We start from the raw sequence: 26,110 nt of genomic DNA, 5'->3' as shown, positions 1-26,110 counted from the left end.
TGTTTTAAGTTCGGTGTTCGATTCTCTGGCCATAGGCTTCGACTGTTCTTTTTTTAAATAAAAATTGATTTTGCAGTATTGTTAACATAACCATTTAATAAATGTATAAAATATTGCATGTATAAGATGACCCAACTTAAAAATTACAAATGAAAATTTATATGATTTTATTTCTATAAAAGAGATATTTCGATGATATTTGAAATACTCATTTAGATATAATTATTTAGTTTAAAGTAAATCTTGGGCCAAACAAATGGCAAATTGAAAGAGGGTCATTTGACCCCTAAAATTTTTAACGAAAAAAAATTGTGTTGAAATTTATAAACTAATCTGATAATATATCACAAAATTAGTTTGTGTGATCCCTATGATATATAGTTGGTCGAAACTAAATCGACCACATCGAAAAATGTGGCTAGCTTGCCACTGCATCCGGCTCCCGTGAACTATTCCTTTTGGGTTGCCATGCCCCCACTAAACTTTTTATAGGCTTTAACTATAAATAGAAAACAAATACATGCGGGCCTTGTAGATTTGCTACGTACATTTTTCCAGTTTGAAAGGTTTACGATTAAGGTATGCTTAAGGAACACACGAGGCGAAACGACGACGTTTCGAAATCAAGTGATGAACAAAATAGAGGAAGTCCCCACCACCTGTCCCTCTCTCGGTCCACTCTGTTCAGTTATCAAACTTCTCGTGGCCGACCGACATCGACATGCCTTAGCTTCAAAGTTTGACTTCCCCATCACACAACTCACGAATACTGTTGAAGAAGAAAAAGACTACGAAACTTGTACATTTCTTCCTTACATTACGTAACTATTAAGCATACATCATCACAACTCTCGTGTTCTTCGGAATCGGATCTTTAAACTATTCAAATTGTAATTCTCTTCAGGTCATATCGATCAATTCGGAGCTTTAAGCTACTTGAATCCCTCTGATTTGGATCCATTTGGGTTTTTCGGATCCGAATATTCAGACGGATCAACTGAAGAATGATGATCCAGAATGTCCCGGACACATCCAGCTTGGATTACTGGTTGAACTGGAGAGTGTTTCTATGCGCGGTTTGGGTGTTGACTCCGATGATCATTGCTTTGTTCGTCATATGGAAGTTCGAAAAAGACAGTTCAGTTGAAACTCAGCGACCTAAGGGTAGTTATAGTGAACACAGTGAAGATATTTGGAGGCCTAGTCTGAAACAAATCCACCCGGGTTGGTTACTGGGTTTCCGGGTCCTAGCCTTCTGCTTTCTTCTAACGAGCAACATTGTCAGGCTCGCTTTTCGTGGTTTCCGCATTTACTACTATTACACTCAGTAAGTAAGCTCCTGCAAAGACCGTGTGAAAGTTACTCTCTTTTGATGCTTTGGTTGTTTTTGACAGGTGGACGTTCACGTTGATAACAATCTACTTTCGGGTATGTGTTGGATCTTCTATCTTATGTTTTATAATCAGATAGTGATGTTAACTTAGATGAGATTCTAATCTAAAATCAATCGGCTATAAGTGAATTGATCCATCCATTTTATATACTCCTATGTTTCATATTAGATGAGGTTACATATATTAAAATGTGTTTTCTTTCATAAAATAATATTAAAAGTTAATTTAAATATAATTCTTTTAATGCTAAATGAAATTAGTAAAAATGCAATTGGTTATACAAATTTTGATAAAGAGAAAGTATATTGAAACGGAAAGAGTACTAGTTAATATCCATTCCAACTTCCGACGTGGGAGGGTCTAATAAGTGATGATCGATGAATGCGTTCTGTAGATGGGATCATTGTTTTCAGTTTATGGGTGTTTTCAACATAAGAAGCAGTTGAGCAGGAGAATACCTATTGATCAAGTAGCAAATGATGCAGAGATTCGATTGCTTTTGCCTCTTTTAAATGGGGAGAACATGCTTTTCATTGAGAAGATATATAAGACCTTCTGATTCAAAGACACTAGCGTCCTGTGTCAAGCTCTTCCATATTATATTTCAGGTATATGAATCATTTTGTATTATTTAGATTTCTGAGTGTACCTTTGTGTTAGATTATCTATGATGTTGGCTTTGTTGAAAAAACAGACGAGTGCCGGAGCAGCTGTGCTTACCGACAGTATATATTGGACCGTCATTTTCCCATTTCTGTCTTTACAGGACTATGAGATGAGTTTCGTAAGTTTCTAGCCATTTTCATCAAGAATTTTCCTTACCATATAGTAATAAATAAAGCTTGGTGTGCACATACATCACTTGCTATGTTGCATAAGCTGTTTACTTTTATACTTGCTCTAACTTTAAATATATTTGACTCTCTTGGACACTCAAGTTTAACTTTCCTACTGCTAACTATGTTTTCAGATGACTGTGAATTTGCATACGAGCAACCTCCACAATTCTTAACCGTCTGGTAATAAGTCTTCTTTTTCTTTTTGCATTTAAGATGTTACCAAGCGTTAACCATCAACCTAAATTTTGTTTGTTTGGGTGTTACTCTGCAGTGATTTCCCTTGTTCAGGTTCTCTTACTTCATCTTGTGGACAGGAAGTTTTGTTATTTTCCAATGGCTTCTCCATGTGTTTATCTCCGTAGGGTAAAAACTCTTCTTTGCCTTTTTTTCATGTCATATCATCTTATATACATGATTACATTCTTAATATACGTTTCTATTCCTCGATTGATTTAGGTGGCCATATCCATTTCTCGACCTTTCAATTCCCATGGCTCCAGTGTGGTAAGCCTTCAACAACATTATATACTAGATCAGTCTGCATCTGTTGGTTCTATATAGAAGAGAAAATAAAAAAAAAAACATTATGGTATATCTCAAAATGCTTCATTCGCTAGACTGACATTTGTGGATGATCTACAGGTATCTGTTGGTAGCACTCCTGCATCTTCCTTCTTATGCCCTCTATGCATTATTCGTCAGAATCAAACACCAATTCACATCCTGAAGTGATTTCATATTCAACAGTTTTTCCTCTCGACTCTCAATTTCATTTAAAAGGGTTTCAACAATGAAAAATATCAGAATGTGAACATAATGTCTAAAAACCTCATAACAGATCAAATATATAATCACCATAGTTATTATAAAATCGTTTTGTCCATGGATACATCTTTTTTTTTTTTTGAACAACGTCCATGGATACATCTTTATTTATTGATCTATTTCTTTTTCATTTCTTATTCAGACTCCATATACTGTTGGATCCATGTTTGATATATAATCATGGTACAATTATAAAGGAATGTTTATGAACCATTAGTAAACATAAGAAGAGATAAAAAAACCAAAACAAGCGTTCTATTATGCACTTGCATCAACTGTTTACGAAGCCAAAGACATAACTAGAAACATGAACAAAACAGAAAAGATAAAAAAAATATATTTTTAATGCTATAAAGAACACCTAGTGTCTTTTTTTACAGCTTCCAAAATTTGATGTAATATTTTGGGGCTTAAGAAAACAAAAATATAACTGCTACTATATTGATTAAAAAAATAAAACTGCTACTATTTTTATTGTAATTAACAAATAATATGATGTGTTTTGTTTTTCATTTTAGAAAATTAGGGTAGGCAAACAGAAATAAACAGGAATATTGGGCCGTTCTGTAAATTTGAGGAACTCTTTGATGGGTAGCAAATCCAAATTCCCGGCCTAGCTTCTGTCTTCCTCGCCTTGCCTTGTATGTTGTTTACTTTGCAATTTTTATTTTGATAACCAAAAAAAAAAACCCTCTCTCTCTCTCTCTCTCTCTCTCAGCAGCTCTTCAAACCCTAACGACGAGAGCAGTCGCTATCTGAGACGCGATTCCGAGGTTTCTCCTTGTAATCCTTCGTCGGAACATAATCTCTCCGCGGCGGATTTAGTCTTCGTTGACAATCCCTCCTCCAATTTCTTCGCAGTATGTCCATCCATTGTTTTTGATTTAGCTCATCGGACCTGAATCCAGCTCCGTCTGTGAAGAAGAGCGATAGAGTCATTCGCATAGTCATCCCGAGAGAATCTGTAAGATTTGTTTTCCCTTTCGAAGATTTCTTTTTTTTTCAATCTTAATCTCAGAATTAGCTCTCTCTAGGTTCGTTTAAACCCTAAGTTTACGCTGCTTGCTGTTACTAAACTGGTAGCTAGCTCAATTGCTTAGGAGTTTCACTTGTTATTGAGCACTGATCGTTAGGGTTTCGATTTTGAACATCAAACTGTATGTATCAGAGTGTTGTATGAGAGACGAGAAGCTCTGCGTTATCTAAGCGGATCGATGGAGCTTTCTTCTCCGAAGGAACGCGTGCTATCTTCGTCTGATTGTATGAGCGACCCTGAGGAGGAGCATGAGATCAGCGAGGAGGAGGATGACGATCGCAACCATAAGCACCGCAGGAAAGAAGAAGAGACGAGGTCTCAGTCTTTGGAACAAGGCTCTTCAGATCAGGCTTTCTCAAGGCCGCACAGGAAAAACTACAGACATTTTGAGAATGGGAATACCTTTGGTGAACACGAAAAGCGGCCTCAGCGTGTGCAGTTTGATAGTCAAAGAGCAAGATCGAATCCAATGTTTTCAAGGGACGCTGGTCATGGTAGAGGTAGAGGCAACTACGGGTCTTGGGCTCAGCGTGATTCCAGGTTTAATCCTGTTGATCTCTCGTCTCATATGGTTCCCGGCATGTTTGGAGCGAGGGGACTAGCTGGTGTTTCAGCTGCTCAGAGCGCGCCGTGGCCTCCTTTTGGAATGCTTAATGGAGTTCCAAATGGTGGTTTGGATGCTTTCCATCACATGCAAGGCTCTCTAAGACCGCCCTTGAATGCGTCACTCAACATGGGTATTCCTCGGCAGCGATGCAGAGACTTTGAGGAGCGTGGGTTCTGCCTCAGAGGGGATATGTGTCCCATGGAGCATGGAATGAATCGCATTGTTGTCGACGATGTTCAGGTTTGTTTTCTTGAATTACAACTTTCTGGTCATTGGATTTATCTGGGAAACTCTTGTGTATACTTATCTGAGTGATTTTCCTTCATTTCCCATTTGTGCAGAGTCTATCACAGTTCAACCTTCCCGTTTCTGGCCCGGGTGCACCTCATATGGCAGCTTCTTCTAAACCAGTGCCTGCACAGTTTGGGAGTGCTAATTTCATGAATACTAAAGGAGCTCATGGGAAGACTAATGAGGGTGGAATGGCTGTTGATGGTATGGGTTATGGTGATGCATATCCTAGTGGAGGTGGAACTGATTTTTACGATCCTGATCAACCTTTGTGGAATAACAGTGCTGGTGAAACGTCAGGGGCATTGCTTGCACTAAGTTCTCATGGGATTGATGAGAATGTAGCTCCACTGGATGAAAATAACCAAGATGGCCCTGAAAATGCGGGTGGTATTGGAGACTCCAGAAGCAAAAGTCAACCAGTTTGGGGAAGAACGCGTCATGCAAAAGCTGATGCAAGATTAAATTCATCAGCTGGTTTTGAAGATCAACTGAAGGAGGTTCCAATCAATTCATCTCGCCACGGCAAACAAAACCACGTTGGTGAAAGTGTCTCAAAAGTTGTTGGTTCATCAAATACTTCAAGTGATGCGATGAACAATACAAGAAAAGCAATGCAAAAGGCAATGCGGACTCTATTTGTCAACGGTGTTCCCCACGAAATCAACAGAAAGGACCTCATTCTTGCCCATTTTCAGAAATTTGGGAAAGTTATTGACATTCACATCCCAATAAGTAGTGAACGAGCATTTGTTCAATTCTCTAAACGCGAAGAGGCTGAATCTGCTCTGAAGGCACCTGATGCTGTGATGGGTAACCGCTTTATCAAGCTTTGGTGGGCAAATAGAGATAGTATACCTGATAATGTCCTCTCCACTGGCAATGGTGCTTCTGTGAAGGGTCGTGTTATGACTGCTTCCGGAGGGCAGAACCAACTTCCTATTGTTGCAGCATCGAAAAGCAACCATGTAACTTCCACCGCAAAGGGTCCTGCCTTCCACGGCTGTGGCGCTCCATCATCAGCTGAACAGCCTAAGCCTGTGGGTTTCGCAAGTGTCCCCAAGGTTACGCCGGTTCAGCAGAAAAAAGCAGACGATCTTGAGCGGTTGAAGGAGACACTTCGAAAAAAGCAGGAAATGCTGGAGCAGAAGCGTGAAGAGTTCCGCAAAAAGTTGGCGATGCTTGAAAAACAAGTACGTACAAGTAACTAAATCCCTTTCCGTTTTGTTTTTAATCCCCTTAATACCTTTTGAAAGAAATTACAATTTAGCAGTCACTAGGAAGTTAAGCGTAAGTAGAGGATTTGAATCCTAAGGGCGTCTTTGGGAATTTGAAGAAGTGTAAATTGCTAGACAAATGCGGACCTGAGTTCTCATTATAGCCTAAAATTGAGTTTGTTTCACACAGAGATATGTGGACATACGCGTTGTGTCATATATATATTATTTCTGCTCTAGGATGTTTCAGCTAATGAATTGATACACTAAACATATTTTTTGACCCTGTCTTACTTAACACCACGTAGAATGGAGTTGAAATTATTTACCTGGACAACATTCATATCATCATGCTCTTAATCTACTCAGGGTACGGTTGTGAAGGGTGAAGAAGCAGATGAGCCAGATGCTAAGCGCCTCAAAGTAGATACAGCCTCTAACTCCGGTGAAGCAATCTCATCACCAAAAACAGAGTCATCCACAGATAAGAAGAAAGTGCCTATCCAGAAGCCGCTTTCTTCTGCTAAATTAAGCACAGAAACGCCATCTCCGGATCCAAAACATTTCAAGCAAAGACCGTATCAGTTCAATACAAATTTGAACTCTCCTATGGTAAATAGGTATAAGTTGGACAACCGCCCGACTACCATCAAAGTTGTTCCTCCTTTGCCAACCGGGTTAGCCGATGTATGTTCCCTTTCTCTGTTCTACTTTATGAATGTGCAAAACTTTCTCATTTTCCAAATTAGATTTTACGGTGATTATTAGGTCGCGGACTCACTTACCGATTATTTGAACTATTGTTTTACTTCCAGGTTGCTGTCTTAAAGGAACATTTTTCATTTTATGGCGAAATCTCAAAAGTGGAACTCGAAGACAATGCATCGATTGATAGTGGCAAGGATCAGGATGAAACAGATAAAGAAAACCGTGCAGCTTGTGTCACATTTGTGAAGCGCAGCGCAGCCGAGAAAGCGTTTGCTAACGCAAAATGCTGGAAAGAACACACCTTGCAGTTCAAGTGGGTAACACGTCAAAGCAACAGAGAGAATAATGATAGCAACAACAACAATAATCTCTCTGTTACTGGTGACCACCTTAGCAAGAAAAACAAGTGCACTGCTTCTGTCTCTAATGACCCAAAACCAAAAGATGAAGTCAGAGCCTCGTCTACAGAAGAACCAGAGAACACAAATGTCTCTGGAGACGACAAGACGTTGGATGAACGAGAGACCAAGGAAAGCGATAATGGCAACAGTAAAAGTAACAGCGAGTCCATCGAAGGAGCTTCTGAAGCGGTTGCAGTGTCTGAAACTGATGAAGAACAGATAAATGGTTAAGTTGGGGAAGAAGATTCAAGTCAGTGAGGTAATCTTTTGTGAGAAACATAATCTTTATTTGTTGAATCTGGCATTAGTGATCTTTTCTCCGTTTTAGGCTTTTTAGCCAATTCGTGAGACGTTAATATTTGTTGGTAGCAAAATTATATCTAAGATTTTCGCCTTTTTTTTATAGTAGAATGTGAAAAAGAAAAAAAGAAAAAGAGAAGACAAGAAACAAGTGTATTGTTACATTTGGCCTTCCAAGAGCAGTGGTTTGGTCTTTGGTTTTCAGTTCTTAGTTTCTATAACAAGTTCGACTTCTGTTGTATATACACATATTTTGTGTACTTGGAGACTGCTTTAGTTGAGACGAAAAATAGTGTGGAATCTACAAACGGCAAGCATCTTGGAAATTTAAGCGATGTTTTGTTAACTAGATTTATATCATTATTGTTTGCTAGGATCGGAATCTTGGAGCTATATTATTTGTTCTAGTTTTAGCGTTTATCAAAGACCAATTTGTAGAACAATGAGACTGAAACTCGATGAATTTGGATAGTAACACGACTCTGATGTCTGAGCAGTTAACACATTTCTAGATTAATGACACAAAAGAAGGCTTGAGAATTTCTTTCACCAATCCAAGAACAGTAAACCAACAGACCAAATATGCCCATGCACTAAATTTTAAAGATAAAAACACAAATTTGTCTGATACAGTTCTATTTTACGGGAGCGAAGTTGGTGGCGTAAGCCCAGGCATTGTTAGCCACAGGGTCCGCAACATGATCGAACAGATTCTCGATCGGACCTTTACCAGTTACAATAGCTTGGACAAAGAATCCAAACATGGAGAACATTGCAAGACGACCGTTCTTGAGCTCCTTCACCTTCAATTCAGAAAACGCTTCCGGGTCCTCGGCTAAGTTCAACGGGTCAAACGCCCCACCCGGGTAAAGCGGGTCAAGACCTTCACCAAGAGGTCCACCTCCGATTCTGTACCCTTCAATCAAACCCATCAACACAACTTGAGAAGCCCAGATAGCTAAAATGCTTTGCGCGTGGATCAAGTTAGGGTTTCCGAGGTAATCAAGCCCTCCTTCTGAGAAGATCTGAGAACCTGCCTTGAACCACACGGCTTCACCGAACTTGACTCCGTTTTTGGAGAGAATCTCTGGGAAGGTGCAGCCTAATGCTCCTAGCATTGCCCATCTGCTGTGGATTACTTCGAGCTCACGGTTCTTTGCGAATGTTTCTGGGTCAGCGGAGAGACCAGCTGTGTCCCAACCGTAGTCTCCGGGGTATTCACCAGTTAGGTATGATGGTGTGTTCTCCGAGAATGGTCCTAAGTACTTGGGACGGTCTGGTCCATACCTGTCACATTAAGTTTGCAGTGTTGAAATATTATATGTTTTTGGTATGATTAATAAACTCAAAACTGAGGAAGCAAAAAGATTGGAGTAAGAACCAGATGCTCTGAGGAGTAGACTTGACGGTACGACGCATGACGACGCGGCCACCGCCGTTGGAAGCTCCTACTTTGCGGAGGAGATCGTTGGAGGGCTTCAGGGCCGTTTGGCCGGCGAAAGAGGAGTGCTGGATTGCTGACGTAGCCATTCTTATCTTAACTCCAAACAGAAACACAAATGAAGCAAAGATGAGATGAGATGAGACGCTGTTGTTGGTGTTCTTGTTGATTTTATAATAGAGATCCGAGAAGGTGTTCAGCTTGAGGGAGCTTGGCTAATGGACACGTCACTACGTCAGCGAGTTCTGATTGGTTGGTTTTAGATTTCCACAGAGTAAGATTCACATTGTGAAGGAGATTGCTAGAGGCTATGGTTATGCCACGTAGCAGTGGAAAATCTTATGCCAAGAGTGGATAGTGCTCCAACACAGCGATTTCTCTCATTCCCAATGCTTGCGATTGCGATGATAAGAACAACGTTAATATTTTGATTAATACAAAATTACTTTTTCGGCAAATAATTAAAATTTTTATTAATATCAAACACAGTTTAATATATTACATGAAACATTACTAGCAACAAATAATTTTTAAGAAGAATTTGAATTGAAAAAGTAATTACACAATGCTAATTTGAAACAATTAGCTAAATATACATAAATGAAGTCCATATTAGTAACCTACACATGGTGTGATGTTAAGAGGACGAGCCATACCCATTATGCCATGAATTGATGATTTTACCCTCGCGTCATGATGAAACCTCCATATACGTACTCTGTCGGTACTCTCTCGCTGCAGAGAGCAAAAAGCGTGTCAGAATGTAAGTTGCCAGCTGTATGATTTTTACTCCAGTTTTTGAGAGAAAAAGATGGACAATAAAAAAGTATTTTTGAGTAAATAATTCCCAGAAACTTTTATTTTACAAAAGTTATTTTGTATTAATTCATTAATGAGTTTTATAAACAATTAACAACGAATATTTTGTAACAACATACAACAATTTATCAACACTTTGATATGAAAGTCTCTATCAGCTAAAAATCCATGTGTCAGGTAACAAATCATTTAGCAGATAACAAACTATTTATCAATTAACATATTAACTCACAAACCTTGTATCAAATCATTTATCATATAACAAATCATTTCTCGAGAAAAACGTATCAAGCCAAACCATTTAATCATTAAATAAGCTGACAAACAATTTATGAAATCATTAATGAGTTTTATAAACAATGTATCAATTAACAACATGTCTTTTATAATATCGCACAACAATTTATCTATTCTTTAATACTAAACTCTCTATCAACTAACAACACTTGTACCATGTAATAAATTATTTAGCAGACAATAAACTATTTATCAATTAACATATTAATTCACAAAATATGTATCAAATCATTTATCATGTAACAAATCATTTAGCGGATAATAAACTATTTATCAATTAACATATTACCTCACAAACTATGTATCAAATCATTTATCATGTAAAAAATCATTTATCGAGAAAAATGTATTAAGTCAAAACCATGTATCACTTAATTTATCACCAAACAAGCCATATGTGAAACAAATGTATAAATTGAAAAACTTTTATAAAAATATTATCAGGTAATAAATTATGTATCAATTAATAATAAATATTTTTACACATTTTACCTATCTCATCTTTTTGCCGTCTGGATAAATTTGTGTAAGAGGTAACTCTTAATTGTCTGAAATGGTGAACTCCTAATTTATCCTTCATGAAAACCATAACAACAAAATATTTTTTTTTCTTTGGCTTAATACTTAGAATCGAGACTACTAAATCACAAACATATTTGGAATTTTCAGAGACATTAACACTCATGTCAAGCCAAAAAAACTAGAAACCCAAAGGAAAAAATTGAATCTTGTATAGACTCATTCAAAGCAACCAAACAAACAAAATAAAAAAAAATTGAAAATTGATTAGTTTTCACCCGATAATCATGAGATTTTTTCTTATGACTGAAACAATCACTTGTCTTCTTCGAATCTTCCTCTCACAAACCAGTTTAAAAATTAATAAGATAAGAGAAAAGAGAGAAGAAGAGAAAATAAAAAAGCCATAAAATGAATAAGAGAAGAGAGAAGAAGATAAAAGGGAGAGAGATAGAATCTATGATATGAAGAGAGATCTAGAACCTAGAACCTATACTGCCAACACTGACACAATTATATTCAAGTTGGGCTGGCAGCAGGGTTAAATTCGGAACGAAAATATTATCAAATCGTGTATAGAAAGCTAATTAAGAGTCCAATTATGTGTATGAGAGCCAATTAAATCAAACTGATTCGCTAACTTTATCCATTTTCGTTCTCGGTTTTATATGCTTTTTTTATTTCATCTATTGTGATCAAAAACTTTTTAACTATAAAATCATTTGATTCGACCCATCTTTTATAAGCAATTCGTGCCAAACACTTTCGCACCAGAAGATAACATCATTTGTTGTATTTATTATCCATAATATAAATATGTTTTTCTCATTGACATGGATGAGAACATATACTGATAATCATCGTCTACACTACACTGATATATTTCATTTTTTATTATTCTCCGCTGCTATCTTCGATCTCAAATCCCATCTAGATTTCCAGTATAAGAAAAAAGATTCTAATGTCTTCTCCACCATGCAACCGACACGGACTGAAAACCAAAATTGATATTCTTCTATCCGGCGAACATTTTCTATCTTTGGCCAATCACCCAACCATGAAGGTTTTAAGTCCCAATCTCTGAGAGTTACGTACTCAATTTTTTTTTTGTAAATTCTACTTTTCGTTGAGATTGATTAAATACATATCGACTGAAGAATCATATGAGTCCCTTAGTGTTCCTCCATTGATCGTTGTTGATTGCAACTAATTCTTCATTTTCAAAGGAAAGAAAGAGAGAAATGTCATTAGACAAGGGGTTTGAATCGCCTTATACAACCTGGCCATAGTGGTTCTAAGTCATGGATTTTTAAACTAAAAATTTTACTTCTCCGGTTAATCTTGCCAGAAAAAGAAAACTGTGTGCCTTGCAAAAAGCATTGGACAACACTACAAGAAAAAAACACTACAAGAAAACATGTTAATTTCCGACTGAATGAATTTCCAATATTCGTCGGAAATTTCAATAAAAATTTTGACATAATTCTGATGAATTTCCAAGGAATGTGAATTTCTACCATTTGTCGGTATTTCTTCATAAATATCCAAAAACATTCTGACAAACAAGTTTTGGTCGGAAATAATCGATGAAATACCGATGATTCTCGAGGCATGTCTGACGAAATTCTGACAAATTTGGGTTTCAGATATGTTACGACGAATTTCGGTTTCAAATATGAAATATTTTGTTCCGACGAATTTAAGTTTCAGATATGAAATATTTAAAATAAATGTTAAACAGGATACGTACAAGATCACCATGACATATATTAAGTGATAAATATGATGTGAATTAACAATAGCTCAATTATTTCAGATATAAATTATTCTGGTAATTTGGGGCTTTTGGGTATTTTTGTTCATTAATTGTATAATTATTTGATTTTTGTAAAACTAGATATAGTTAATATATATATATATATATATAATTCTATATACAAAATATTTAAATATATTATATTATAGAAATTTGTGTACCAATTCGGTTTCAATTCGGTGGTTATAGAGAGGGAAATCGGCCAATTCCTACATCAACAAGGGTCAACGGTCCCGATCAGTACATAAACATGTTACATGTGCGAAAACATATACCAACTAGTATGAAATTTAATTTTCATACATGAACTTTCAAAATTTGGTTTTATCATACATTTACCTAATTTTCGTTAGTCAAACGTTGAGTAATCGTTAACCGGTAATAGAAAATTGGCTAATTCCTACATCAACAGGGACCAATGGTACGGATCAATACATAAACACTTCACTTGTGGAAAAACATACATTAACTAATACAAAATTTAAATTCAATACATGAACTTTTAAAATCTGGTTTTAACATACGCTAAAGCTTGACATTTACCTAATTTCCACTAGTCAAATAATATCAAAGATAAATTATCTGTCACGTATTGATTAAGTAAGATTTTTATTGTACTATGTGATAATTAAACTGTATTACGTAGTAATTGAATGAGGAAAATAAATCATGTAGGTCAAACGATTTCGTTCTCGTGTAATTCATTTGTTAGTTTTTCTCTTTAATTTTTTTCTTCAACTTTTCCGACAACAGAAAACACTAACACCGAGAAAACAAAAGAAGACAAAATTGAACAAAGAGAAAATAGAATGTCTTCGATAAGCTAAACATTCTCATTTTTCTCTGTCAATTACTACGTACTATGGTTTAATTATCACATAATAGAATAAAACTTTAATTAATCAACACGTGACAGACAATTTATTTTCGGTATGATTTAACTAGTAAAAATTAGGTAAATCTATTTTATTAAATTTAAGTACAAAATAAATCTAACATTATTTTCAACAGATTTATTACATCTTTTCTTTCCTTATTTTCACTCAACTTAACTACTTTATTAATTGCATTTTTTCCAAATAATTTGACAACATGTCTTATAGAAATATAAAACAGAACTTACCTATATTTAAGTGTTTTATTATATCTTTTACATTTTTTTATACTTCTTAACTACTTCATTAAAATGTGGATATCAGGTATACGGTTGGGTATGGATTGGTTCTTTCGGATATCGAGTTTTTTTTTTGGTTTTGAAATTATGCTTTGTTCGGGTATTATAGATTTTCGGGTGGGATTCGAATAGGGTCTTTCTAGATCCGGGTGGGTTTGGTTTTTATGTGTAGGAACATAATGAACAAAATTTTATATATTTAGGAATGTCATTAAACAATTTATAAAAAAATTAACAACAAATATCCGCGCGGACGCGCATGTCAAGCTTTAGTGTATGTTAAAACCAGATTTTGAAAGTTCATGTGTTGAATTTAAATTTTGTATTAGTTGATGTATGTTTTTGCACACGTGAAGTGTTTATGTATTGATATGGACCATTGGTCCCTGTTGATGTAGGAATTAGCCGATTTTCTATTACTGGTTAACGACAACTCAACGTTTGACTAACGGAAATTAGGTCAATGTATGATAAAACCAAATTTTGAAAGTTCGCGTATGAAAATTAAATTTTGTACTAGTTGATGTATGTTTTCGTACAGGTAACATGTTTATGTACTAATCGGGACTGCCACTTGGGTAATTGGTAGGATCCAATCCAAACAGAAATTCTTTTTTGCTATTCTGATAGCCGGAATGATTCTCGGAACAGCAGTTATCGTAGTTTGTTCCTATAAAAGGAAGTTGAAGAGAAGCATGTATTATGACACTGCCATAAACCTAGACCTATCAGGTATCTTTAGAGCTTCATCATTTTGTAATTCTTTATTCGAGGTTTTATGGCTTTAGGCTAATCTTGATTTGGCTTAACGTTGTTAATTTTTTCAAGGAATTAATTTTGATTAACTTATAGCGATTTGTGTAGATAACAATAACACTCTTCAGCAACCGAATCAAAGTGCCACCAACTCAAAGAAGATTTGGCTAAGGCAACCACTACAAGAAAACATGTTAATTTCTGACGGAATTTCCGACATAAATATATTCATCATAAATTTCTAAGGAAATTTTCATGAATTTTTGACGAATTTTTGACGAATTTCCAAGGAAATTCCGAGAAATATCTAAGGAATTTCCAAGAAATATCCAAGGAAATTCCGAGAACAAGTTTTTGTCGGAAATAATCGATGAAATACCAACGATTACCAAGGAATGTTAAACGATTTGGGAAATAGGTGGTAGGGTTTATGTTTCGGGAGAAATTTTCTACGAATTTGGGTTTCAGATATGAAATATTCAAAATAAATGTTAAATTGGATACCTACAATATCACCATGACATATATTAAGTGATGGATGAATCGATGGATACATAACCTATCTGATTGACACTTATATACTTAGGCAAATACTTTACGGTGATTAATCTTACAATCTTGAATTTGTGTGTTTTCAAACCTTTTGGAGATTATAAACCTCTAAAATCATCAATATATTATCAGTGGATATTGTGGATTTATTTTTCCTATATTTGAAATCCCAATCCACACCTTGTCGGAAATTTTTTAGAAATTTCTAATAAATTTCTTACGAGTGTATTTTTTTCTAGTCAATTACAAATCAGAGAATATATATTTTCCTCGGAAATTCATTAGAAATTTTTGACGAATTTCTGATGAATAGGTAATCATATATCGGAATTGTCTACTTGCTCCTTAAATAATGTTTTTAGAAACGAAATTGAATTTTGCCCAAGAAAAAAGCCTAAATTTTCTTAAAGCGCCAAATCAAAAAAAAAATTATGACGGATTCCCAACAAACTTAACCTATCATAATTTTTCAACATAAAAACTAAAAAGAAATCTTTTTCGTTTCAACACTCTCTTTTTCTAAAATCAAAAAAAATTCTTCTTCGTTTCAACATTCTTTTTCTAAAATCTTTCTATTTATTATCTTTCTCAACCGGAGAACATCCGTGAATCTTCGTCAAAAACTCCCCCTAAATCATGTTAGTAATAATTTATTTGTCTGCTAAAGCTGATGGATGATCCTTCATATTTGTAATTCTGTAAAATATGAATTTGGCTTGCGTTTTAAGTTAGGTTTACTGGTAATGTGAAATAATAAGCTTGTAACTTGTTGAGAATATCAGCTATAATTGTCGTTTGCTTATTATACACTGTCTACTTATCTTGTGATTATATATAAAACAGAGCAAACATATTGTTATGTGCACTTATCTTCCATGTTCTCTCTTTGAGTTGTTTGAATGTGTTCAGGGATTCCGAAAGATTGATACTGATGATTGGGAATTCGCCAACGAGGCTTTCCTTAGAGCTAAGAAGCATCTTCTCAACAACAATCATTACCCAAATTAAAAACAACTATGCAGCTTTAGACCGAAATAAAAGATGTATTATAAAACCCATAAATATTCACTATGATGATTATAGATAATATTTATCTTACAAATACAACAGCGGCATGAAACTCATGATACTCCTAAGTAGATAAAAGCAAAATATTTTAAAAGGAATCAAGGGACGACCATCATAGCGGCAAGTCTGAGCTGTTTCTCAAGAGGCAAATGGTCTCTGAAGACTACACAAATGTGATGCATCACCTTCACAAGCATTGGTGCATGATCCCTTTCGATTTGCTCAATTTGCTGTGAACTTAGCTTTGCATTGGCGTCGGAGTCGGTTGCAAAACTGTAAACACGTTCCAATGATGTCCATAGAAACGAGATGAAAGGCTCTGCGACAACTTCCCAGTTGGGATCAGACAGGAGTGAAGATACTGTAACAGACATGTCTCTCAAAACTGTGGATCGGTCTAAAGTGAGAAAGGGCATGTATTTGCAGCAGATACTAGAGAGGAGGCCAACAAAGAATATAGCCTGTAGAAAGGATGATAACCAATTTTCAACATAAAATAAGAAGATCATCTTTTTCGATGGAGGAGATCTAAGCACTGAAGTGGTCTTACATTGGAAGGATAGCTAGAAACGCAGCTGATCTCAACAGCATCAATGAGCCACTGTCTTTTGATTCCTCCTTCGGCGTGATGCAGAGCCGCTACTATCTCAGCGTGTACGTCCCAGATATCTAAAACAAAGATGAAAAGTTTGATTCTCATAATCTTAGATTATATCTAGCTGGCATATAGCATTGACGATATTAACTAACCTGACTCTTCACAATTTAATATAATAGCCTTCAATTTTCCTAACTCGGAAAATGGAATTGCGCCAAGTCTTGCTAGCTTGGCTTTTGCTTGGATCTTCTTTAGATTACCTTGGAAGTCAGTCTCAAGACTTGAAACCTGCATGCGAGAAAAAATCTCAGTTAAACGATGATAATACATACTTTATAGGCCGACGTTTGAAGCAGATATTGATATATTACCTGTAGAAACTTGTGTAACCAATCCCGATGCGACTGCTGCAAACATCTAACTGCCTCTGACCACTCTTTCACCGAACCCATCTGATCTACTTTCGGAGATTGTGATGCTACTGGTAAGACTGAAAAAAGCAGCTCTATGCATTTTTCAATCTTTGTGATGTATTCTGAAGATTCAAATGAAGTTCCTTCGAGACACTGACTCAGACCCTTCCAACAAGAGACCCTCAGTGAGCTTTTCTGATCGCAGTTATATACTTGGTCTGAAGAGAGTGAGATTACGAAGCAAGAGATGTCGTCAAACAATTTATCCACTCTTGAACCAGAGAACATTCTCATTAAATCCCCCAGATGACAGAGAAGGCATGACTGGAGACTCTGCTCTAGTGCCTTGAATCTTGATAGTTCAGACAATTCGTCCAGAAAAGTTAGAAGTTCATCAAATTCGCTTGCGTGGGCTAATGAAAATTTCAAGCACTCTTCCCTGAGACTTGTGTCCTTGGGAATAAATCCTGATTGCGGTACATCAAGCTGGTTCTCTTGTCTCATTAATCGCCTTATTGTTGCCCCCCAATCCAAGTTTGGCAATCTCGGAGCATGAGACAAACACCGCAAAGCACTTGACAGTGCGCCAATATTCAGAGAGCTACCCGTCTAAATTGCAACAAAGATTAAAATAAGTAGGAGAATAGATTGAGATCTCTATTCTGAACTAAATCATCTTCAAGGAATATAGAAGGTTAGAACTATCAAAAGTCTTTTAAGCAGACGTACCAAAGGCAAATTTGGATTCGTCAGGCCTTGCGCAAGTTTCATGACCATGGCATGCTCAGGAACATTGTGAGAAATGGGATTTCGGTGAGAATCGCTAGATTGGATTTCATTGCCTACACTTGACGCATCCCTGGACCGCAAGTAATTCCTAAGAAATGAGATGGCCCATGCAGCATAATGTTGCTGCTGGCGATCCTTCGTATCTTGTGCGATAAGGAATATTTCTTGCACAAATGGTGTCAACTGCTGAGTTAAATATGAATTTGAAAGCACGGGACCTGATAAATAAGAGATTTTCTGTAGCAATATAAACGGATGTTAGGAGCCCATTCGCATTTAGCGAATAAACGAGTAAGGATCTTCAGAAAGATAGATCAGAGAACTTACGTTTTCCTCAGAACTTGAAGGAGCACGGGGTACAGGATGGGAAAACACCAAATCACCAGCACCTGCTCCTAATACGTTAACAACTCCGAGCATGCCACCAAAGTGAACAACCGGTGGGTAAAGCCCAGAGTAACATGTCTTGAACAGTTCTAATAAGCCTTTTAAAGGCTCAATCTCCACAGGGTGGATACCTTCATTCAGAACAGAACCCAGGAGGTCTCCAGCCCCAATACAGGAAGCCATCAACAAACTCTTATGAAAAGCACCATACGTTTTAACAATTAGCAACTCAGAAATAAGGTCCTTGTAACAACTGATCAGATTATCCACCTCGTGTGCTTCAAACAGTTCCACTTTTTGACAGAAAGTGATCACCAGTGGGAGTGCAAGGCAGGAACCAGCTGAAAAAATTCTCACTGTTACGTTACTATTAGAACCTGAAGTTTGCTGAGGAGAATCTGCATATGGAATCCATGATACGATAAGGTTTTTAATTTTTACAACAGCATCTTTCTTCCCAGCTCTGTATATTGCACAAACTGACATCCCCAAACCTATGATGAGTCCAGCAATACCCCATATATCATCATCAAAATCATCAGAATTTTCGTCCAGCAGGTGAGTTAGGCGTGTAATGTTGTCTTCCTTTCCAAGTGGGAATAGTGCAGACAAGCTTTCTAGGGTATCACACGGAGTGCGTAGGAAATGATGTAATACTGAAGAGAGCAACCTCACTATCCTTCCTAAGAGCCCTTCTTCTTGTTTCTTGTAGGACTCACTGTCTACATCAGAGCTCACAGAGGCTTCAGTCCGTGTAAGCAGATCTTGGCATGAAAATCCTAATCCAACCCCACAGGCTCCTTTTACAAGAGTGCTTTTACTGCTACACAAAACCTGAAAGCGATTTTCAAGTCAATTAGAAACATAATAGGAAGTATTCTAGCTGCATGTTGACTACAAAATTTAAAACTATCATGTAAGGAGTGGGAAAGACCCAAGATTGATTTCGCATGCATAGTCTTCAGATATAGTACTCAGTATGCGCTTCATAAAAGACTTAGCTCTATAGGAATTTTCATCTAAATGCAATAACTCTCAGGTATAGAAAGTACCTCAAGAAGTCCAGATATATTTTGAAATTTCTGCTTGTGGTCAGTCACATGTAGAGACGACGAAATCAATCCAAGAGATATACCAGCAGTCCACTGACGGTGTTCATGCTCATGCTCCAATAGCCAACCCAGCAGAAATTTTGAAGCAGATGCTTTAATATTATGAGCAGCAGCTGGCAAAACCTGACACAACAAAGAGATTAAAAATTATATATTGAAACTCGCCACTACATATGGAAGCACGTTTATTTAAAATCTTACTGCACATAGTGCACCCAGCGCCAGTGCTATGTTTTCTGCAGACCTAGGAAGAGTTTCTTCAGCCATGTATACCAAACTCTACATGAAACAACACAACAGCATCTCAATATAAGTTCGAACACTTAAAAACGGAAAATTTGAACCAAGCAGTTACAGAAAGACATCATCACAAACCTTCATGATGTTGTTTGCAGCTTTAAAAGTTTTATCAGATGATGATTCTGTAGCCATTGCACCAATGGACAATATATTAGCTCTCATCCAACGCGACATAAAAGCTTTCAGCGATTGCAATGAGATAAGCGCAAGGGAAATGTTTCTTGAGAGCTGAAGAGATTTGGCAACGACTTTAAATGCCTCCTCGAATTGACCATGTATATCATGAAAGCTCTGCGATCAGAAGCATGCAACTCAGTACGGCAGTACGCTGAAGTATTTGGAAATTCTACTTGCGGAACATTAAATATTCTTACTTTAGATGACCCAAGCTTCACATCTTTGGGACTAAAAGATAGACATAATAATGCCGCACCAGGTAGTTCTCCAGTCTTGATTCTTTTCCCTGTGGGTCAAATGGTCATGTGTACTTAGTTCAAGCGGAGTACCAAGTAATTTACAAAACTGATTATTACAAATATTTAGCGAGAAGGATAATTACAAAGAAAGTTAGTTATTATGCAAAATATGCACCAGTAAAAATTTCTAGGCACCCCTCCCATCTCAAAATGTTAATTACCTATTCCAACAGAATATCAATAATTAACTATACCTGGAGGGAAAATGACCTGAGGTATCACATCCAGCAGCTTCTCAATCTTACTACCAGAAACTTTCTTCTCTCTCACATATCTACGCCGGACGCTGAAAGGTCAAAAAAAGAAGCAGTATTAATATGCTGCTAATGAGGATTTAAGCAAGTAAAAGTCAGTAAGTTACAAGTTCTATACCTGTGCTCGTGAATCATGATCTTGACTGAAAGGTCTTCTATAGCATTCAGAATTCTTACATCTGTCTCCGAGAAGAGCAAATATGCACATTTCTTGTTGAAGTCAGAAATTTGCTTTTCCAGAAATGATACCTGAAAAACATGGATCGGAATTGGATAAAAATGTAGACATTAGGAATTAGAACCAACGGAAACCATAGATGGCCGGGAATACACCTAAAAGAAGACATAAAAGGCACATAAATTCCATACATACCTCGTATTGACCAAGGGCCATTAAGGCAGAGACTCTTGCCTTTGTCCATTGAGAATCCTTAGGTATCTGCATAGAGCTCCCAATTTCCCACAAAATGTTGAGAACCTTTTCTGCATCTTCAGGGTATACTTCGGCATCCATTGCACCCCACTTTAGGAGAAGGCATGCACTGCAACATATTATCAAATCTTTTTCAGACACCTCAAATAACAATTTATACAAGATCCATTCACCACTCAATCGTGCATGTATATGGTTTGGGATATGAGCGCTGCTAACCTGCAAGCCAGAAGAGGATCTAGTTTGATGTTTTGAGCATGTTTCTCAATGACACCCCATGCTGTATAGAAATCTGGATGGAAAAAGTAGAAGTTTTGAAGGAAATACAAAGGAATTAACTACCGCAAGCAAGCATCAAGGGAGTACCAATGACATCGGCTTCACACAGATGGGAAAGACTCTGAAAACCAAATGCTCGAACTGAAAAGTCTTGGCTTTCTATACAGGCCTATCAAAGTATGATTCCAGTAGAGATTTTTGAATGCACTCCAAAGTTTCAATATAAGCCAAAGCAGTACTAGCAAACATCACTTGAGAGAATATACCTGAACGGACAAGATTAAGTCTACACCCCTATCAGGGTGTCTCTTGCATACGTCCTCAATGGAAGCAGCCATACTTATGCAGATATGTCTCTCGGAAATGAAGTCTTTAAATCCTTTCGGACGTAATACCTCCTAAGTATTTAAATAATAAAAACCATACAAATACATCAAAAACAAAGAGTACAAGCATGCGCAAAACGACTTTGTCAATGTTAAGCAAAAGTGAATGGTGGTATAGAATAGCTTACTTGCAGACTCGAAAAGGCACGGTCATTGACTACCCAGGTTTGGCAAAGTAATCTGATGGCTGTAGCATACAACAGACTAAAATAAACCATCATCAGAGTCACACATGTAAACTACCTTGCATGGCATTATCGGAACAAAAAAAAAGTCAAGTACAGTAACCCAACTCAACAAGATTGGTAAATGCAAGCTAATGCATTAAAGATCACATAATCTTTTGGCTTCCAAATCTAACTTTTATAATCTATCATAATCCTAGAATCTGAAAAACTAAAGAAACAACCGATAACTGTTTACGAAGGCTACCCGTTTACCAAAGAGCAAATGTGAAATTGAGTTTTACAAGCACCAAGTAACGGTTTCAACCCAGAATCAACTATATCATTAACAGGATAGAAAAAATACACTGAAAAATCATCCGTAAAAGATGCACTGACCCTTTCGCATCCTTGTGTAGCATTGGTGTAATCGTCTGAACTACAAGTGGAATCATCACCTGTTGCGCAGCAAGTGATGGGAGCAACCCCAGAAGTTTCGACTGCAAGTCAAATAAATACAATCGGGACTAGACTAAAAAAAATATAAAATATATGATACAAGTACTTGGAAATTAGCAGAAAATGAATGAGAGTAGACTCACCAATAGACTCTGACACGGGAGGTTAGTTCGAGATAACAAGTTGCTGTAATATAGAACAACTAGCAACAGTGGGACACTCATCTTAGGATCAATGCCACCAACGGCAGTCAAAGAGTCAATAGCATCAGGTCCTAGGGATGGATGCATCACTAAGACACCCGTAACTGCACCAAGTAAAATAGGTATCTCTTGCGAAAGATAAAACGATGCAGATAACTTCTTTCTATCACATAACCGTTTAGCATGTTCCCTAAGTAGTGAATTCCAAGTCACTGATCCAGGATAAGTTTCCTGTGATTCACCTCCATTGATGTAAGTCATTCTGAGGAAGGAGGATGTGGAAGGTGCATAGTCATTCTGAAAAAAAAGAACATTCAAAGACTCAGAGAGCAACTTGACTCTTTTGAGAACTGAGAAACACTTTGATATGGACATAAATCAAAATAAACATGCTTTTCTCTCAACAACCCTCGAAGGGATCTATCTAACTTATCAATATACACAGATTTCCAAATAAAATAGCAGGTTACCCAACAGGAATTAAACCTGATGCCAGAGTTGCTGCATGATCCTAAATACGACAGAGCCCACTCTGCTGAGTGGTGAATCTCCCTCACTTGTGTGGACCTCACTCTTTGGTGCATTTGACATTGTTACCAAGACATTTTCTACGATGGAAAGAACCTTACTTGCTGCTCCTTTGACTGATTTAGAAGGAGAAGACATCAGCGCGATGATAGGGAACAATAATAGAGGTTCCACACTTGAACAAGCTGCATCTCTAACCGAGAAGTTTTCTACAAAAGAATTGAAAAGAAGCAATTCTCAGTCAACAGAAAATGCATACATCAAACTATTTTGCCAAAATAAGAAGGAAACATGGAGTCAACAACAGCAGGACAGACCAAGTTGATTGGAGTAAATAAGCTACTACGATATTAGACAATGAAAAGTTTAAGAGTGTAATAACAAGAAAGATTGAGCACAGATATACCATTTTCACTTTTCCATTTAAGCAGGAAAAGCAGCAACTTCAAAATAGAGAGTTGCTCATGCTCGACACTGGACTTGGCAAGCATGAAAAGTAACGAGAGAACCACCAAAGATAAATCACGTGAATATGGTAATCCAAGGTCTTTCTGAACAGCTAACAAGTGCCTCAACGATTCGATCACAGCCTCTTGCTCAGTGTTCTGGACATGAGGAGAGGCACAAAGCAAAAGCACGGTATCTACCAGTTGAACACCAAGCACATGAACTTCTATTACTTCCTGCTAGCACTAAATAAATGAAAACATGTCCGAAAAGAGCGCAAAGATCAAGATGAAGTTATGACGCAATCGGCACATACCAATCTAGTTCCAACCAAGTCTCTCGCAACCACAGTGTAAGCATCCACTAGAGTCTTGACAATGCAGCTGAAATTTCTATTATCCTGAATAGTCTCAGAAATTTAATACTTGGTCCTATAAGCATTCATCAAAATGACTGTCAAATAATAAATACTTACTTCCGAGTTCTTCCCTGGGATATACTTAAGACACCGCATAACCAATCTGAACACTGGCAGTGCTTCGTGACGGCATGAGCAACAAAGGGAAGCCATTGACGAGATTAACTCCCTCACAAACAAAGACGGGGATGAATCTGTAAATGGGACACGTAATATTACAAAATTCAAGAACGGCTCCAGAAATTCACATACTCCCACCATCCCCAATCGCCGATTACGCATCACAAAGAGTGATACTTGGTGAAGAAGCTCCGTCTGTGTCTCCACTCTGCAAGAAAGTATCTGCAACAAACCAACAACAAGGAGAAAGCATCAAAGGCTTGCTAATTTCGACTCAATTATTCACTATATATCACATACCCTCACAAAGGGATGATTCTCAGTAGAATTTAACTTCCAATTCCCATGTTTCTGTTCGTAACCTATTCGAATCAAGAACCCTAAGCCTTTCACAAAGAGAGGAACCAGTTTCGAGTCGCATCCTTCGAGTGCGGATTGAAGCTCGAGCAAACCGCGGGAGAGGTCCAGAACGGAGTCTGATACTAATCGGCATAGCTCACGAACGGATTGATCGACGACGGTGATAGATTCGGAGGTTAAGCAGAAGGAGATAGCTTCTCTCCCGGTTTCGGATTCGGACTCTGGAGCAGATCGGAACTTGGAGAAGACGGAGATCACAGCTAGTCTCTGTATTGAAGGTTGAGGGACTCGAGTTTTCTCCAGTAACGTAGCGTAAGAGGCCATTGCTTCTTTCGACGAGAGAGAGAAGGCAGCGGCTGGCTACAACGGTGGGGATGTAGATTTTCAGCGCCGGGAAGGGGAAACCGAATAGCCGGCTCTAGATAATGGGCCGTCTCGATTAGGCCCAATAAGCCGATATCAAGAGTTCAAAACTAAGGTGAAGTGTAGATACGAAAACACTCACATGGAACATATCTTATTATATAAAGTTTAGTTCTTCAAAATTGCTAAATAGCATAATCGCGATATGTGTCAGTTAATTTATTAAGATTGTGACATGTGTCAAAAATATGTTACAATTCTCTTTTATTAAGATTTAAAAAGATTTAGAAAAAAAAAAATTATTACATTATTTTGGACACTAAAAAAGGAAAATTATTATTATATAAAGTCTAGTTCTTCAAAGTTGCTAAATAACATTATTATTATATAAAGTTTAGTTCTTCAAAGTTGTTAAATAACATGATCGCGATATGTGTGAGTTAATTTATTAAGATTGTGACATGTGTCAAAAATATGTTACAATTCTCTTTTATTAGGATTTAAAAAGATTTAGAAAAAAAAATTTATTACATTATTTTGGACACTAGAAAAGAAAAATTATTAGAAAAATATAGTTAATTATTCTTTTTAGTAGTTAAGAAAAGGAAAATTACTATTACGTAGCCTTTTACAGTTATATTTGTATGGCTCTTTTTATAATATTTTTAAAATATTTGATATTAAATTTAATTTTTGAAAATTCTATAAACAAAGAATAATTGTAAAAAGCTATTTGAAAGTATTTTTTTTCTTTTTAAAATATTTTGTATATTTTTCATCTTTAAAGATACTAAAGAAAGATATTATAAGAGAACATATTATCTTTTTTTTTTAAAAGGTTTAAATAAAAAACGAATTATAAAATCCTACAAGTACAAGAAATTATTTAATAAAAATCGAATAGAAAAACTAACTATAAAATAAGTGATTTGTATAAAAAGAATTGTAAGAAGTTATTTGATAGTATAGAAAATTTGATGATCAACATGATACTAAAAATTATTTAATTAAAAATGAAGTGTAAAAAATAGTATTGATATGAACCGTAAAAATCATAATTTAAAATTATTTAATAGTAACTAGAAATAATTATTTGATAGGAATAAGATTTTTTTGAAATTCTAAACAGAAGATAATTGTAAAAGTTTATATGATAATACTTTTCTTTTTCTATAATCCTAAACAAAAATATAAAAAATTATTTGATAGTTTTTCTTTTTTTTTTAATTGTAAATCCTAACAAAAGTAAACATACCTACTTGATAGTATTTAAAAAAAATATTTGATGACAAGTATGATGGTAAAGCTATTAAATTATCAAAAATCAAAACTTAGGATGTTGTCGTGATTGGTATTTATGTGTTTGGTTATACGAAAATCAAACACATGTTTGATATGTAGTAGTTTATAATTCATTTTAATTAAAATTTTATTATGAAAATATATCATTAATATATAATGAATCAAGAAAATTATTTAACATTAGATAAGCTTAATAAAATATTAAATTAGTACATAAGAAAGTGTATAATGTTGTCATTTCTTCTTGACCTTATTTAAC

General features: G+C 36.2%; 3 protein-coding genes and 1 pseudogene across 7 annotated transcripts; 2 read left to right on the top strand and 2 right to left on the bottom strand.

Moving 5' to 3' along the window:
* The first annotated feature begins 851 nt into the window (after positions 1-851).
* Positions 852-3,084, top strand: LOC106305130 (annotated as a pseudogene).
* A 612-nt stretch (positions 3,085-3,696) lies between these two features.
* Positions 3,697-8,039, top strand: LOC106305841 (zinc finger CCCH domain-containing protein 41-like). 3 transcript variants are annotated; one of them, XM_013742240.1, is made up of 6 exons: positions 3,697-4,022; positions 4,227-4,941; positions 5,043-6,185; positions 6,579-6,896; positions 7,025-7,577; positions 7,728-8,039. In XM_013742240.1, the coding sequence occupies exons 2-5, from the start codon at positions 4,273-4,275 to the stop codon at positions 7,547-7,549; spliced, it is 2,655 nt and encodes an 884-aa protein (XP_013597694.1). In that variant the 5' UTR covers positions 3,697-4,022; positions 4,227-4,272; the 3' UTR covers positions 7,550-7,577; positions 7,728-8,039. The 3 variants fall into 3 exon arrangements, with proteins under 3 accessions (XP_013597694.1, XP_013597693.1, XP_013597692.1); XM_013742239.1 differs by having other exon boundaries at positions 7,725-7,811; XM_013742238.1 differs by having other exon boundaries at positions 7,025-7,811.
* Positions 8,040-8,131: 92 nt separating this feature from the next.
* Positions 8,132-9,243, bottom strand: LOC106305843 (chlorophyll a-b binding protein 5, chloroplastic-like). Its single transcript, XM_013742241.1, has 2 exons — positions 9,000-9,243; positions 8,132-8,905 (listed from the first exon to the last, which is right to left on the bottom strand). The coding sequence occupies exons 1-2, from the start codon at positions 9,146-9,148 to the stop codon at positions 8,254-8,256; spliced, it is 801 nt and encodes a 266-aa protein (XP_013597695.1). The 5' UTR covers positions 9,149-9,243; the 3' UTR covers positions 8,132-8,253.
* Positions 9,244-15,995: 6,752 nt separating this feature from the next.
* On the bottom strand, positions 15,996-24,577 carry LOC106306054 (protein RST1). 3 transcript variants are annotated; one of them, XM_013742506.1, is made up of 24 exons: positions 24,127-24,577; positions 23,764-24,048; positions 23,605-23,688; positions 23,248-23,524; positions 22,800-23,050; positions 22,254-22,610; positions 22,019-22,151; positions 21,616-21,674; positions 21,368-21,499; positions 21,189-21,270; positions 21,042-21,114; positions 20,763-20,931; positions 20,508-20,638; positions 20,330-20,421; positions 20,034-20,122; positions 19,735-19,950; positions 19,561-19,638; positions 19,300-19,482; positions 18,188-19,081; positions 17,801-18,097; positions 17,030-17,680; positions 16,811-16,946; positions 16,611-16,729; positions 15,996-16,521 (listed from the first exon to the last, which is right to left on the bottom strand). In XM_013742506.1, the coding sequence occupies exons 1-24, from the start codon at positions 24,508-24,510 to the stop codon at positions 16,159-16,161; spliced, it is 5,535 nt and encodes a 1,844-aa protein (XP_013597960.1). In that variant the 5' UTR covers positions 24,511-24,577; the 3' UTR covers positions 15,996-16,158. The 3 variants fall into 3 exon arrangements, with proteins under 3 accessions (XP_013597960.1, XP_013597962.1, XP_013597961.1); XM_013742507.1 differs by having other exon boundaries at positions 16,159-16,521; positions 21,616-21,691; positions 22,051-22,151; positions 24,127-24,510; XM_013742508.1 differs by lacking the exon at positions 24,127-24,577 and having other exon boundaries at positions 15,997-16,521; positions 23,605-23,680; positions 23,764-23,972.
* Positions 24,578-26,110: the final 1,533 nt, after the last annotated feature.

This window comes from Brassica oleracea, chromosome C7 (genome assembly GCF_000695525.1).
Source record: "Brassica oleracea var. oleracea cultivar TO1000 chromosome C7, BOL, whole genome shotgun sequence".
NCBI classification, from domain to species: Eukaryota; Viridiplantae; Streptophyta; class Magnoliopsida; order Brassicales; family Brassicaceae; genus Brassica; species Brassica oleracea.
Note: the sequence above shows the minus strand (reverse complement) of the source record. Positions and strands in the feature narration are given on the sequence as shown.